Genomic DNA, 16,989 nt, shown 5'->3' on the forward strand with positions numbered 1-16,989 from the left:
ATACTAATTAACGAGTTAGCAAGTGTCTGTTTTTGAATGCCACAGCAATATTCCAGTTAAGCCCTGGTAAACTTGAATGTATCAAGTCTGGATAACCAAATCACTGATAATGAGAAGTATGAGAAACGTTGCACGGCACAGGGTACGCCAACGCGTCATCATCATAGTTACAGAGCATGATCTACAGATACCATGTTATTAGTTCTGATTCGTTTGCAGGGACAGTTTAGAAATATGTGATGTGTACATGTCTTGTTATAAAAGGTGGTAGTTGCAGTACATGTTTTCAGTATGTCAGAGTATTTTTCAAATATTTCAGTCTTACGTTTCCATTTCCAGATGGATGCACTAAATGTCAGGCAGTAGGACGATCATACAAGAGTCACTACAACGGTCCTAATATTCTTCTTCTTCATACAACCCGGTCTATCGTTTGTGCTGGAAAGAAATCTGGACAACTTTTAGAAAAGAAAAAGAAAACTCTTGAGAGAATAGGGAAGATCGTCTCAGCTTGGAGGAACAGCGGAGGGGGTCATCTTCTGATCCACGTGGAGGGTCAAATACCCGAGGACAGGTGTCTGGAACAGTTTGATGAGTTCATCACAAGGAGTCTGTCTGATCTCATTGATGACGGAGAGTTATATGTAGACACATACAGGCGACATTGGCTCTCTGATTTACATAAGTTTCAAGGCAATACTGACTACGTTTTAGTTAATGTGAAGGAAACAAACGGGATAGCTACTGTGGATTTTAACACGAAAGTGAGGAACGATATTGAAAACTTACCAGTAACGTCTGTCAGTTTGGCTAAATGTATGTTCAACAGACCGAGAAATACAGATACCACCAAAACAAAAGGTTTATGTGAAAATATTCAAGATCTCCATGAAAGCAGGAATATTGAGATAAAAGGATTCCATGTTGGCAACCTGAAGAATCAAACAGTACAAAAACTTTCCAGAAGTCTTTCAGATTTTGTTGATTATATATGGCATGATCTCAAACTTAAGGATAATCTGACCTCTATGTCCAAGGTTGAGGGAGGTGGGTCATACTATGTTGGGATAAGTGAGGACACTCTGGACATTGAGAGTTACAGAACTAAACTTCTTAACATTGACGGGTTTTGCATGTCATTTGATGAATCTGAGATCATCAGAGCCATTAAAGCTAAACTTCAAAGTGACACAATAGCCTTACAGAAGGACACATTCCGTAGTGTCCCTGACGATTTGATTGAAGTGCAGTTACATCCATTACCGGGAACTGAGAGACGTGTTCTAGAGATAGCTGTCCGCTATTATGATGGGATTATCTTCAATGACAAGGACGGACCAAGGGCATATGAAGTAAAGGACAACGCCATACATCGGATGGACAAAGCTACCTGGTTAGGGCGTTTTAAAGTAGCAAATAAATAATTCAAGGGACGTTCAACATGGCAGATCAGTTGGAGTGTCCCAGCAAGACGAGTGACAGTGACGAGAGTGATGACTCCAGTGTGCCCAGCAGGTACAGCTCAGAAGGAGACATTCCTTTACCGACCTATGATGTCTTCTCCGACTCGGACGACGCGGTAACAGGTTTAATGACTTCAGGTAAGGCTTTATCGCCATTTTTTTTAAAATATGGTCTATATATGATTCCTAATGTTAATCTTTGTAAACTTTGAAAGCAAATAATTTTTCTTCACCTGTTTCAGGTTGCATGCTCCCTTCAAGCAATCTCTCTATCACAGAACAAAGAAATATTGGGAGGATACTATCTGATGAAGCGAGACAGCCATGTACGGATTAGTAGATCTTGTAGTGGCAATATTAAACGTAATGTTTTTCACCATCAATAATATTGGCTGTCACTCTCAAAGAATTATAGATGATTGTGTGTATTGTGCTTGTGTGATGTGTGTCTGTGTACGTCCATGTGTGACTTCCTTATTAATTTCATAACATGCAGTATTTGTGTATGACAAATGACGCATAAAGACTTTAATTAATTTGACCAAACCCAAGCCACTTTATTTTATATTTAATGCTAAGCCATACGGGTATGCCACTGTAATGTTCAATTTAATGAGCATCTGTTTCAATGTAACACATTTACATGTATTTTATGAAACTGTCAGATAAGAAATAGTGCATCAATGTTTGTTTATGTTTATGTATTCAAATTTTCTTTCTTCGGTTACTGCCTTGTAACGATGGCTAGCGTATACGTTGGCTGAACATGTGTGACAGATTTACTTCGTATATGAGGCCAATAGTACAATTTTGTTGCAGGAACATTCTTGTTCAGCATTTTATATTGCATCTGAAAAGATGTACACATTTGAGTTTTATTAATATTCAATGTATCATCCTTCCTTCCAATATCGCGTTAACAAAAACTGCAAGTCTGAGAAGAATGTGGCTATTTGTGCTGTTCATTAACTGTACAACGTTTCTTTGTGTTGGATGAATGTAATAATAGTTAGGCAGGAATTTGATTCTTATATATTATCTTTAGCTTACCTTTATATATACTTCTTAGTAGTGTGCTTATCTTACCATGAATAGCTTTACCGAGCAACCATGTGTGACTCAATTCATAATGATAAATTTTTGCGATGGTTGTTTTAGTCTTTGGCATCTTCCCGGCCGTAATTGAAGGCATTCTCACGACAGAGTATGCCTACATTGTACAGAGGCTGAGAGAGCTACCAGGCAGAGATCGTACAGTCATTATCTCAGCAGGCAGCTTACTGAAGATGGTAAACCCCTCCTGGGAGGGGCGAGTACCTGCGTCTGTCCTGTGTGATGTGTGTGTATTTTCCCCTACACGGCCTGTCTTGGTGCTGACTTTCACAGCTATGGATGGGGACAACCAGAAGCACATTCAATACAACACCCATTTGGCGAGATTGATCATACAACATGTGAAGGAGGATACAAAGTTTGATTTCAATGTTGTACATGAGACTGTAGACAACATTGTATGTCAGGAGAAACATGGTTTTCTTACGAGGATCGACCAATGTGAGAATTCAGCCAAAAGCATCTGTTTCCCTGCCGAACTGCACATGGATCACGACAAGTGTACTGCCATTATACAGTCTTTCCTGAACTACCTGTCTGGTAACGAGTTAACGAGGCGTTCACCATCTAGGGAGGATAAAGTTGGTGTGAAGATCATTTCCAAACCGGATGTATGTATACATATTATTCTGCAAGCCAAATAATTACAAACAAGTTCAATCCTCGAGACTTAATTTAAGGATTTGATAGACCTTCATATGGAAACTGGTTGAAGTAAGGAAATGTTTCAGGTTTTTCAAAAGCGTCGTCGTTTGCTTTCAGCAGCTGAACAAGGCCTGGTGCAATTTATATATTTATGAATATTATGACTTTGCATTGCCCATTGGCATCCATATACTAGGATTATTGTTGATACAGTATGAAACTGTGAAATAGATGCACTGAAAGATGTGAGGCATCAAGGTATTTGTTTCCATGATTTATAAAGGGTATTTTGAACCTTAAATGTTTGATTTTATTAGAAATACATGCTTGCTATTATTTTACCCTATTATTTATTATCACTGGACACGTGAAATAATATCATTAGAAATCACCACTTTCCGTTACATTTATATTGGATTTGTACACATACAGAAGGAGTGCAACGGGCATATGATGCATTCAAACTTTTTGGCGCCTAAAGGTTTAGTCTCACCCTACCCAGTCAAAAAATGTTGTTATCCATCCATTTTCATACGGTTTTTTTATTACCATTTTTAGGCACTTGATGAATTACGACAACACTTACTGTCAGTTGAGGTGGCTCAGGAACACAAGATCAGCGAAGTCAATCACCATCATGAAATGAAGCTATCACAACTGATGGACCAACATGCTCAGCAAAAGGACAGATTGGAGAAAGAAATAGAAGAATTCTTTCTGCAGCTTCAGCAGGAAAGAAAAGACAAAACAGTTGGTAAGTTATATTAGTTTGACATGTGTAAACCGTAATTAAGGCTCACAGTCTAAGCTTGTGAAACCCTTCAGGTTGTGATTATTTTATGTATATGTATTTTTATTATACCTGATTGAATCCTTTATTCAAAATAATTTCATAAAACCCGTCTTTTATATATCTTGATACAAAACTCAAAAGGAGAAAGGTATATGCTGACAATGCCAGGATTTCACAAACGGCTACTTAATATACAATACGTAAAAGCAAATCACACCCTCATTATGGTGCTGCAAGCTTGACACGGATGACTGTGATCAGCCATTTTGTGAGTTAACAGTGCTCTGGGTAGACTTAACGTTCAAGCCCAGTCGTCTAAGGCGCCGCGATTCTCTGTACAGAGTTACGTCCCTTAGGCACGCCAGAAACCGATGATTGTGGGTTCGAATCCCGGTTCGCCCCAATTATGTTTCTAGGTTGGTCAGCACCATACCCGTGCTCGCGGGTTTCACCAAAGTGGTAAACGTCTGAGACCTGCATCACTTCGGGCTTTCCTCCCACATTAAGCTGATATGACTGGAATACTGTTAAAAGCGACATTAAACCCAACTCGCTCACTCACTACAATATTATGACTAGACGTTTTTGACAGAGCATCGACTATGATAATGAAGGAATGAAGTAAACTGTTGGTGGCCATTATTTTATTTTCACAGAACCACAACGTTTGGACGTTCGTACCAGAACATCAAGCAAGTAAGGCACCCTTTAAATCTTACTATACTAAATTATGAACAATGGAATTAGTATTGATTTTATCTTTACAACTTTTATCTTTATCTATGCATTTAGTTCAGCGTTGTGCTTTGAGTAATGGTGGTGATTTGGAAAACAGTTTCACTTACATAACAACTCTGATCCTGATTCTGGCCTTGCATTGCATTTTGGTTCACATTGATGATCAAAATGGTTACTTAAATGTTATAAGACTTCTAAGGAACAAACCAATTAATATTCTATGCAAACAATATATTTTTGTACTAAAGATTATTAACCTAAATATACACCTCGACAAATATTGCACCATCAAATTTGAAGTGTAATTTTCAGTGTATTGCTTTTCAAACGGTACACTGTGTGTTGAAATATCATCTGCCAATAGAATGGTAGCCACCTGCTCAATCCTGTGGGTGAGTTTATGCGATCCGTATGCACACCTAATGGCTCTCTATTGAGAACTCAATGTTTGATTACAGAACGTTCAAGCGTCTTTACTTCTATTAAATTTGAATGAAAGTTCTACTAATTTGAACTTTTGTCTTTGTGAACTGAAATGCTTAATAGTCCATGAGACAGATCCAATTGTTAATAAGAAGAACCAACTGGGGTGGTACAATCTCCCTATGATTTTTTCAAAGTCATATATCCATAGATAAAGACTTTGAAAGCAACCCGGGACTCACAGCTTAGTGGTAGTTATCATTACATTAAGGTGGACACCTTAATCGAATCCAAGGTTCCAGATTTCGGGGTAGGGGAAACTAGAAAGTTGAAAAACTTCACAAGCAATAGCCACATAGTGACGTATGACCTCTCAAACATGATAGCCTGATCCCCAACACGTAATATAGTAGTAATTGGGTAGTTATGTAGGTTACCAGAGGTCAGAAAATACACCACGGATACCACACCAATTGCACTCTTATAATCAAAATGGGTTATAATTGAAGCCTAGAAGAAAATTTATTGTATTTTGTGCTGTATTACAGATGGGTTTTTGATGCAGTTTATAAAAAAATGTTATTTTGCGCTAAAACAAGCAAAAATGTATGAAGTTGGACTGCTAAGCATGAATCCATAACTCTTCACTCCAAGTTGTAACAGCATGTGGGGCGGTCGGGTAGCCTAGTGGTTAAAGCGTTCGCTCGTCACGCTGAAGACCCGGGTTCGATTCCCGACATGGGTACAATGTGTGAAGCCCATTTCTGGTGTCCCCCGCCGTGATATTGCTGGAATATTGCTAAAAGCGGCGTAAAACCATACTCAGTCAGTCAGTGTAACAGCATGTCCTAAATGTATTCAGAAGTTGTTGTTATGTTTTGTTAGGCACATAAGATAAAACTGAAGGTCCAAGTAAGGTCAAGTTGAAAATATCAACCAAATACCAATAACATAAAATGCAACTCTGTTGCATTATTGATATTGATATTTGATAAAGATCACACAATTAGACTGTCAGCTTTATCACATTAGTGTTAAAACATAAGGCTTGATGCTTGGACAGACTCTGATTATTCGTCATCTGAACTATCATCACATACGCCCAATTGAAGCGATTGACACAGCACTCTGTCGTCATAAATTGTCACTGAGTGAAGAAAGTTCAACCAAGTGTCCAAGTAACATTGGTGTTTGATAACTTCGACCGACTCAGGTGACACTGAGTGGAGGAGGAACATCACACTGAGTGAATGGAATCGTAGTGCAGCCAAAGTTATTTGGTCCAAATCATTTGAAGTTTGTCCTGAATGAACCATGGGTCATGGACCATGAGCATACTTTCCCAGAACATCAAAGATGTCAAATAATTGGCTAGCAGCACATTGGCATGCCATGTGGCCATTCCACCGTCTTGAGCATTGATGATGCTGTAATCAGTCTACTCATTACATATTGACATATGGGGGAATTGGTGATATCAGGACGTCTACGGCAGACCACTGCCAGAGAGGACAGGGTCTTTTTTCGCCAGGCAAGACGGCGGTCAACTTCAACTTTCAGCTTCAACTTCGTCATCACTGGCATACCCACAACAGAGCGTCCCTCAGGACTATCAGACGTTGACTGAAAGCAGGAGGATTAATGGCAAGAAGACCGATAAAACGCCCACTCCTTTCATTCCAACACACACTGATGTCACGACTCGTGTCTTAAGGCAAAGAGGAACATCTCATCATCAGCGCAACATCCAGGAAACAGTGGCATGTGGTGGCGGCCCAATGATTGTGTGGGGGTGTTGCACCTTTGGTTGTAAACTTGATGTTGTCACAGTTTAGGGGACATTAAGGGGACAAAGGTACCAAGATACCATATTGGGCGAATATGTTGTGCCTTATTTTGACTACCATGCACTTGCCACATGTCCTGTCATCATGGACAACAATGCCCGACACCACGGAACACTTTTTGCTCAGCAAAGAGGAAAGTTATCATCCGTGATCACCTCAGCACAGATGTCCAACTCCCCTTACTCCCCTCCTTTACATGGATGACCTTGAACTTACTGCCTGTGGAGGATCCACACCAGAAAAACAGATTTTCTTTGTCGTCTCCATTACTAATGATATCGGTATGTCCTTTGGACTCAATGCAACATTCTTCATCAGTCAGTTTACTTGGAGGAGGAGTTATTTAGTGGAAGGTCAGGCCTATAGGGATGCAGATTAGGGACAAACTCTAAAATGCCCATATCAAGGAAAGACTTCAGGCAGAGTACAAATGTAGACTTTAGAGTTCAGAGCTGAAGGCTCGCAATAAAGTTCAAGCCACAAATATTTATGTTGTACCCGTCCTTTCATATTCTTTTAATGTTGTTGGTAGGACGAAACAAGAAATTCAGAGTATTGACACTCTCACGTGAAGAATTATGTCAGATGATAGATCCCATCACCCATGCTCTTCCCTCAATCGCTAAGATTTACCAATCATTATGGAGGACCTGGCTTGATTAACATTGGGATTCTTCAGGATAGTATTATTTTTTTGCACTTTTGCACACATTTATTTGTCTGATCATCCTCTTGTGAAGCATGTCAAGACTCATGATGAAAACAAGGCATTACACAATTTCCTTACACGAGAGAAGTATATGGGACATAATCTCAAAGTCAGTGTTGATTTTGTTGATGGTTCTGTACTGCTGGACGGTACAGAAATGAGTGTCAACCAAGTGAAGTGCCATATCAAATCATCCCCGATTCAGTATTTCAAGGAGAGGCTATCTGAATGACCACTGCATCAAATTTATGTGAAGTGTGTTGAGAGGGTCAGCAACCCTACAGAGTCTTTCGCTTGGATGAGGTCGGCTGGCCTGAAAAGTGAAACAGAAGGCTTTCTGTTTGCTGCTAAGGACCAGTCATTTCCCACTCGAAACCGTCAATGTGTGATGTTGCATCAAAATGTAGATATGAAATGTAGATTATGTAATGAATTTAATGAGACTGTACAAAACATTGTCAGTGGATGCCCAGCTTTGGCAGACACACAGTATCTTAAGCGACATGATGATGTAGCTCGATCAATTTATTATCGTCTTCGCCATGCTTGTGCGTTTGACACACAGGTCAATCCATTGCACGACCCAGAATATGTAGAGGGTGTCATGGAAAATGATATATACAAAATTCTTTGGAATAGGACCGTTTACAACCTCAGACGCATCCAGGCCAACAAACCTGATCTTGTCCTTTTTGATAAATCCAATGAAATCATTTATATCATTGAATTTTCTGTCCCTTTGGACTCTTATGTGATTGGCAAGATTCAGGAAAAACATGTAAAATATGCGGCCCTCGCTTTCGAAATATCCCGCTTGCATCTCAAGGACCAAGTTGCCCGATTCATTGTTCTCGATGCCTTTGGTTTTGAACATACGATTCTATTTACTGACATTGGGAGAGTACTCGGGATGGATAGTGTTCACCACATCCGCCAGACTGACAAAGAGAGCGTGAGAGAACAGAAAAGTTGTCCAAGGATGTTAAGATCCACAACCAGATCGGCATAGTGTCCACCACCCCATATGTTTCAGTCACTGATGCGTTCTACACATGTCTGCTTTAAAGGAGTGTAAAAGCCTTGCAGAGGCCTTGCATGTTGCCACCCTGGTCGAACAACTTTTGAGCAACTTTTTATGCTCTTGGTAATTTTCGTCGAAGGAGCATGACCAATTGCACCCTAAAATTGTGAAATACTGGAACTGCTTGAAGATTCCTTGATGTGAAGGAAAAGTTGACAGTTGTAAGCTGAAGCCGTCCCTCTTGTCACACAGAATGTCAACCAGGGAATGTTCCTCAAAGCATTCACAGATCTAATCTGAAAAATGTTCTCCGTTAGATCCATTCTAAAAGGTGCACTTGTGCCACAGAACTGTTTGAACACTTGAACTCTTTTTGTGGCACAAAGTCCAGCAAATTATCCTGACAACATCATGTATTTCTACATTTGGGAATCCACTTGGGCTGAAGCCTTGTGGTGTTGATTTCTTGTACTGTCACCACTGAGTGTAGCATCATATCCACCACACAAGCCCTATCTCGTAACACACTCACATTTAGGCAATTATATAAAATGTCTGTTTTAGGCAATGCGACAAGTTATGGGAGTTTTGCTTCGGTTTCAGCAATATTGTCAATTTCTCAACTATTCAAATTGGGCTGAACATGGGCCTCGTAAGGTTTTGTTTGATTACAAAAATATAGAGTATCAGTTCTTTTTTAACTTCACTTTGTAAAGTACATCACGAATATAATCAACAGAATGAGCCGTTACTGTTTTAATAACAATGATACTGTTTCATATATGCTTGAAGACATGTTTAATATCGTTTTCATCGAATAGTTTCAGAAACGTATTCTCAGCGAATTGACTTTCCAAAAAATAGTTTTACGGTTATTTGGTTTGCTACACTTTACTAAGGAAGAAATGCATCTCTCCTCATATTGCTCAGTGAGATTCCAATGGTTTCAGTGTATTTGTTTCTTTATGGGTAAAATTTTAAGGTCGAAATGATAAATATCATTCTCCACTCGTCTGTTTACATGGGAAAGATCAACTTCGCCAGGGGGTCGGCAAATACTGATTAACAAAGACTTGGTTGGTAGGAAGGATCTCAAGTATGCTGAAAGTTGGAACAACTTCAATATTCAATGTTTGTATCTTCAGTCATGGCAGGTTTCAAAACACATGAAATATGGTAGTCAAAACTACACCTGCCTAATATTAGATACTAGTGATTGACATCATGAGTATCGATCTACGCAATTGGATAAGATGGCATGCATCAACTAAGTCAGCGAGCCTGACGACCACCCGATCTCGTTAGTCGTTTTTTACAACAAGTATTGAATACTGGGGGCGAATTCGGAACCCGTAACTGGAGTTTGGTTATTCGCTACGAGTATTTTGATTATGGCATCTTTCCAGCTGTCTACTTTATTCAACATGGCGACAAACCCACAACAAACACCTTTCCTGCAGGGAATCATGGGGTCAGTGTCGCAGTGGTGACCCTTAAAAGTGCTGATGTTAGTTCCTATATAATTTTTTAGACATGCATGATACCACACAGCTGATCTTTTGAAGATATAATGCCTCTCACGGATAACAGATTCTCTGACTGACTAAGGAAGTGAATTATGATCTATTTGGGAGCACATTTTGCATTCCTTTATCTCAATATATCAATGTGGTCACTACAGTAATCTGCATTTGAATGAACATGGAGATTAACAGCTTTTTGCCTGCAAAATGTACATCGAATAAAAACATGTTCCACTGATGCTCTATCATCTATTCAAGCAGTTCACGGTCAGACTTGGGTTATACGGTGTGTGCAGATATCAATAGTTGGCGTCGGCGTCGGCAAGATTGACCTGATCTAATGAATTTGATATTGGTAGGTCGAGCGGACAAAAGGCATTATTCTTTTTCATAGAATTCAAAATATCTGCATTAAATATCACAAGATTTTCAACTCAAGGTATTTATTCAGATAGACACAAATATGACAGTATTCAATCTTTTCGATTTGCTGCAGCCTATAAACGGAGTTTTGTGCATACAAATGGAAAAAAAATAAAGTTATTAGTGTACTACGCAAAACTAGTATTACATATCTTAAATACACAAAATATGCATGTATCACGTTAATACATACGTGTATAGCCTATGGAACATGAATCCCTTTTCTACGCAAATCATGAAGCTGTAAAATAAAAATGCTTATTGATGTGTGTTGCTGAAGGAGAGGAGTTACTAAATGAGGAAATGTGCGCTAATCAAGGATCAGTAGCAACAACATTGTTCTATATTTCAAAGCTCCATTAAATATTTATACAGAGCGAGATACATTGCAAGTTTCAGAAAATGTTCCACCAAGTCCCTCAAAGATTAACCATAGTCCTTAACATTATCGAGAAAGCACACTCATATGCAAAGTTGCCACAGGTTGTATTTTGTACAATTAAATCATGTTCAGTTTTAAGAATCTTAGGATCATGTACTTATTTTCTGAATGCAGTTTAACAACTGCACGTCTGACTTTTTTCCAAAGCTGTGTAACTTATCAACCCTACATGGCTTCTGATATGGACCCCACAAGGTTCGCTTGGTTACTCGAAGCCTGCCGATGGACAACATGTTGTTTGGAGACATACCAAGAACTTTAGAAGCTCGTTTCAAGTATTTGTTAATGGCATGAATTAGTTTTCTCTTTCTTCGTCACACTGAAAGAAATCTTAAACCGATTGTTTCATATCTGCTGAGTAGCGCATCTTGTCTGTCAACAACGACGTATGGTGTCCTCCCAGTAGTCATACGGCGCATTAGTCATACGTGTTAAAACAACATATGGTATGGTTAGCTGCACCAACAACTACCTTTGTATTACAATTAAAGTGGAATGATCCAAGAAGCACAAAATTACAACTTTTAATACTTTAAATAATCTTTTAATACTCCTCAGCATAGCATATATATTCATCATAGCACATATCATCATCAATGACCTATAATTTGCAGTTTCACATTTAGTGGTCAGTTGGATACAGATAACCAGCAGCATCCAGAAACTGATCACAGTTTTTCTGACCTACTTGGAGTTGGTCCAACAATTTGATGTGTCGGTTTTCCTTTTCGCGATACACTCACTTTCTGCCTTGGGGAGCAGCACCAAAGTCAATTTGACGCATCTTGGCAGATTCAGACTTCTCAATCTGATTGATCAGTTGAACAAAACGATAAATGTTTGGATGATGATGTGGCAGAGACTTGTTCGGTCGGTAGTGGAAGCCTTCCAGATTATTGTTCATGCGAGATTCAATGTTTCGGTGGTGATTCCATAGAGGGATGGGGAATCTAGCATCATCATCAATCCAACTTGTTACAATATAATCATTAAATCTCTCAGCGTTGTCTAGTCCTGGCGTATCGTCCATGGCGTCGACCCAGGCATCTTGGACGTCAGCTTCCGGTAACAGAGCCAGGGATAATGCTCTTCTGACCCAGCATCTTCTTGGTATGGGACAGCTAACCCGAAGTCTTGTACCTTCTTCCAGATGGATTGGGTGAAGTGAAAGTAACATCCACTCACTCTGGCTGCAGGAAACTCAGTCTCGATAGCTCGGATGGCGGCTTGCTCAAAGTCGGTCTGAACGGTGACAGGAGCGAGGATTCTGTTGAGTTTCTGCTGTACTTCTGCCTTCAGTCGGTGGAAAAGCCGGCAGAAGGTTGTTGTCTGGCGATCGGGAAGAAGAGCAAACACCAAGGGGTAGGTCTTCGAACCTCTTCTGGCATGGATAATGTAGAGTTGGTTCCACAGGGCTGGGCAGGATGAAAATGTACCATCCATGTAGAAGTAATCTGCTGACTGCAAAACAGTCAGCTGATCCTAAGAGGAAAAGACTAACATATTTTCTTCGCAATCACCGTCAGCAAACAACAGGTATGGTTGGCCGTCACCTGTCTCAGTCCACTTTCCCTCAAGTTCCACATCACCTATTGCCAGTAGGAGCGCTGGTATGGTGTGTCGTCTATGCCGGTAAAGGGCACTGCTGAGATTTGCGTAGGATGGTAGATGAGGTACTATTTCAGGATCTTGTTGGGCAACTGCTTCCTGGTACAGGGTTGGCATCGGGGTTATCTCTTCTCTGGCCCTCGTGTTACTGACAAATCTAACTGTCAGGTTCTTGTGGGCCGTGGTTATGAGGAGTGGTGTTCCTGACATAGTTTCCAACTGTTGTAACTCTACCAAGGCAAGTTTTCACGACACACTTCCAGTGGATAGTGTTCCTTTGAAGAGTTCTTGTTGTGAAGGTGACCTTGAAACAGTACCTGCTGTGTATCTCGCCTAGAAGTAACATATTCCACTTCAATCAATCCTGCCATAACAAGAGTGATATGCTAGAGTCTAAAACATAGACACTTTTATGTACTAGTTTGTGTTTTTTCACTAAATTGAGTAAACTCAGTTCAACTCAGTAAAGAACAGTAAATAGTTTGAGATGAATCCTTTACTTGTCCCTAAAACATTAATTTATTTAAATAACATTAACTTGAATGTTTTGATTATGAAAGACTGTCATGTATCATGTTCAAATAACTTCAATGTATATTACTTTAATAACATTCGTTTATGTTTTCATTAGAGAATAAACTAACTGTGGTGACAGCTGTATGTTCCTGTACCATTCCTGTCCCTTTTGACCAAAGGGTATATGCCTATTGTTCGATTTAACTAATCCCTCATTTGCTGTATAACTATTGAGAGTATGACTAATGGGCGTATGACATATGGGACATTACCCGACGTATAATATGTAGAACATACACTACATGTTTCGCTGTTCCTCCTACCGGTGTGCCCCTTCCCCCCTCTCCGTTCAAGATGTCAACTTGTACAAATAACATCCTGATAGTTTCTGAAACAACTTTTTCAAGCAATGGGAAAGAGCTGATATGGTTGGGGACGGGATATTGATTGCCGTGTACAGTTTTTACATTTAATAGACTATTCCCGAGTTTGCAATTTATGGTTCTCATTTAGCGCCAAACGGAATGTTACTAACAAGGCAGTATTTTGATTAAGAGTTGGGGGGGGGGGGAGGTTAAGTTTGTTGGAAAAACATATCCATTCAGCATGTTTTTCACTATTTCTTCGCTGGGACCTGACATGTCGCACTGATTTCCGAGAAAAGACGCGTGGCATCAGTTTTCAATAAATTAATTGGTGAGTCCAAAGAGTACAATTATTCAACAAGTTGCGATGAAATTCAAAACATATATCTTTGGACTTTCTATATTTTCTAAGATACCGGACCTTCGTACCATGTGTAATTACGCGTTCCAAGAGAGCTCTTGTCGTCATGGAAGAATGAAGATAATGAATAAATGTCTTCACATTCACCATGCACAAGCAGTGATTACTTTATACACGGGCAACAATGTCAGTGAGCGAAGTACAAACAAATCTGGGTTGTATGCAGCGGAAATGTAATCACTCAAATGATATAAGCTAAATCTGCGAAAAAGAACAATTTATCCAAGATACCATCACCTCCTTTCCATGAAAACCTATAACATCTGTGTACTGCTGTTTGACGATGTAAAATGAATATAAAATGACTTATTGAGGGGCAAAATAAAGCATATCGAGTTTGTGTTCTTTGTAATTGGAATTCGAAAGGACTGTTGCTAAATTTGATTATGTCCATTGCTCATTCATTAAAAGAGACATATATACATCATTCTACATGTATTTTATATTGTAACTTCAGAGCCATGCATGATACGTAAAAGAAATAGACATTGTTTTTAAAATTACCAACATAAGCATCTATTAGTTCAGACATACTTCGTTCCCGCATTAAGTGATCATCGGGTCAGCAGTGAAGGAACTTTTATCCAAGATACCATCACCTCCTTTCCATGAAAACCTATAACATCTGTGTTCTGGTAGGTGTCCAGGTAGGTGTGTTGTGTTTCGTTTCTCACTTTGTCCCCCTACACAAAGATAAATGTTCGATAGTCAAGGTCACAACTTCCATGAATATGTCAAGACACTATTAGGCTGCCGAAGGCCGACCGACTGCCACACACTCCTACTTTCGGATTACGAATCCACGTTTTATTCATACAAGTCATGGCCCACTTTAACTATTCTTATATTAACTAGTTCAATTTTTCCTGAGTGCATGTAGTGTGTATAGTGTATGCATTATGTCCATTATCCCAGTCAGCGACCCTGGCCACCCGATCCCGTTAGCCACCTCTTACGACAAGCACAGTCGCCTTTTACGGCAAGCGTGGGCTGCTTCAGACCTATTTAGGGGTCCTGGTATATCAAATGTTACAAATGTTTAAATTTCATTCATGTTGAACAATCAGGGATAGATTTGTAGTATTTTTTTTAGTGTACACTTCATCTTTTTACGGGGGGCACGGTGGCCCCGTCGTCTAAGGCGCCGCGATTCGCGTCTCATGGTCGCGCCAGAAACCTATGATTGTGGGTTCGAATCCCGGTTCGCCTTGATTATGTTTCTAGGTTCGTCAGCACCATACCCGTGCTCGTGGGTTTCACCGAAGTGGTAAACGTCTGAGACCTGCATCACTTCGGGCTTTCCTCCCACGTTAAGCTGACACGCCGTGATATAACTGGAATAATGTTAAAAGCAGCGTTAAACCCAACTCCCTCACTCACTCGCTCTTTTTACGTACGTCTATGAAACTCGTGCCTGTTTTGTGCCGTAAATGGAACAGGCTGTGTTAGGATGGCATGGTGCCAAATATGATACAGGCTGACAATGAGTATGTGTGTGCATGTTTTATATCAATCTGAGATACCCATAGATAAGATTGTTTCTTTGTTGTTTTACGCCACACTCAGCAATATTCCAGCTATATGACGGCAGTCTGTAAATAATCGAGTCTGGACCAGACAAGTGATTAATATCATGAGCATTGATCCACGCAATTGGGATCGATCACATGCATCAACCAAGTCAGCGAGCCTGACCACCCGATCCCGTTAGTCGACTCCTACGACAAGCATAGTCGCCTTTAACGGAATGGACCTTGCTTGACACATGTCTCTACGTTGATTGGTAACAGCTCTTAGTCTCTCAATTATCTTTAAGTTTTGTGTCTTCCAGAATGGACGCCTTCCCGAAGTGTTCTATATGTCAGCAGCAGTTTACCCTGAAAAGTCCAGTCCCCTACTTACTGCCCTGTCTACACGCTGTGTGTGAGACGTGTGTGACATCTGCAGCTGGTGGAGTGATATCATGCTTTACATGTCAGAGGGAGGTCAACCTCACAGACACAAGTCTCCAGAAGGATGCAGTCAGACAGAAGGAAATATTCCACCTGACAGTCAAACATCGCCCAACAGAGCTTCTCTGTACAAATGAAGATGACGGGAACCAGGCTGTGTGTTGGTGTCAGGATTGTGAAGAGTTCCTCTGTGAATACTGCCAGAACATGCACAGCAGCGTCAAACTTACCAAGAACCATGTACTTCAAAACTTTGGTGACATGGGACCGACTGTCTCGAATATTCCATCATATTGCGGTATCCATAAACACCACCCCCTTTATCTGTTTGATAAAAGCTGCAAGAAGTTAATCTGTGCGAGATGTAGGATTGAAGACCACGCAGACCATGAAGTTGTGGAGCTGGATGTGGTTGCTGATACTGTAACAAAACAGCTGGACCATCATAAGAATGAGCTCTCAAAGTTACAGGCTCGCCAGCAATCACATATGCAGAGCCTTAGGCAAGGAAGCGAATTCACAGACAAAACACACAACACTTTGAAAGAAAGTATTGGCCACACATTTCAATCTCTGAGATCACAACTTGACCAAAGAGAGAAGGAACTTCTGATCGATGTTGAAAGTCAGACGAAGGAGACCAAGTCAACTCTATATGCTCGTCTAAACACCTGTGAAGAAGAATGGAAGACATGCACTGGGGCTTTAGACTACATCGCCAAAGTCTTCCTCTATGCCTCGAAGTCAGACCTCGTGGAGAGTTATGTAGGGGACATAACTCGGAACTATCTAGAAACTGCTGCGCCTCAAACACATGTCGTACCTTCAGCTGTCTTCAACACCAACAGCTTGTCAACACTGAAATCAACCATATCAGTGTTTGGTGCCATTTTGCCAAGGGAAGTGGATGAGGAATCAGTAAAAGGTATTCACATCGAACATCATTGTAGTTTTATTCATTCTTTGTATGCGTACAGTTTTTTGCAA

General features: G+C 40.2%; 1 protein-coding gene across 4 annotated transcripts in view; it reads left to right on the top strand.

The window, feature by feature from the left end:
* The window catches only part of LOC124128282, an 80,113-nt gene that overhangs the window by 28,582 nt on the left and 34,542 nt on the right, over positions 1–16,989 (top strand). For all 4 annotated transcript variants that reach the window (XM_048390743.1, XM_048390745.1, XM_048390742.1 and 1 more), the window contains exons 3-8: positions 340–1,601; positions 1,706–1,789; positions 2,622–3,187; positions 3,780–3,975; positions 4,671–4,710; positions 15,882–16,927. In XM_048390743.1, coding sequence (XP_048246700.1) covers positions 1,442–1,601; positions 1,706–1,789; positions 2,622–3,187; positions 3,780–3,975; positions 4,671–4,710; positions 15,882–16,927 — 2,092 coding nt within the window. In that variant the 5' untranslated portion in view covers positions 340–1,441. The remainder of the gene's footprint in view (positions 1–339; positions 1,602–1,705; positions 1,790–2,621; positions 3,188–3,779; positions 3,976–4,670; positions 4,711–15,881; positions 16,928–16,989) is intronic.

Source organism: Haliotis rufescens, unplaced genomic scaffold, assembly GCF_023055435.1.
Source record: "Haliotis rufescens isolate VD_foot unplaced genomic scaffold, xgHalRufe1.0.p SCAF_9, whole genome shotgun sequence".
NCBI lineage: Eukaryota > Metazoa > Mollusca > Gastropoda > Lepetellida > Haliotidae > Haliotis > Haliotis rufescens.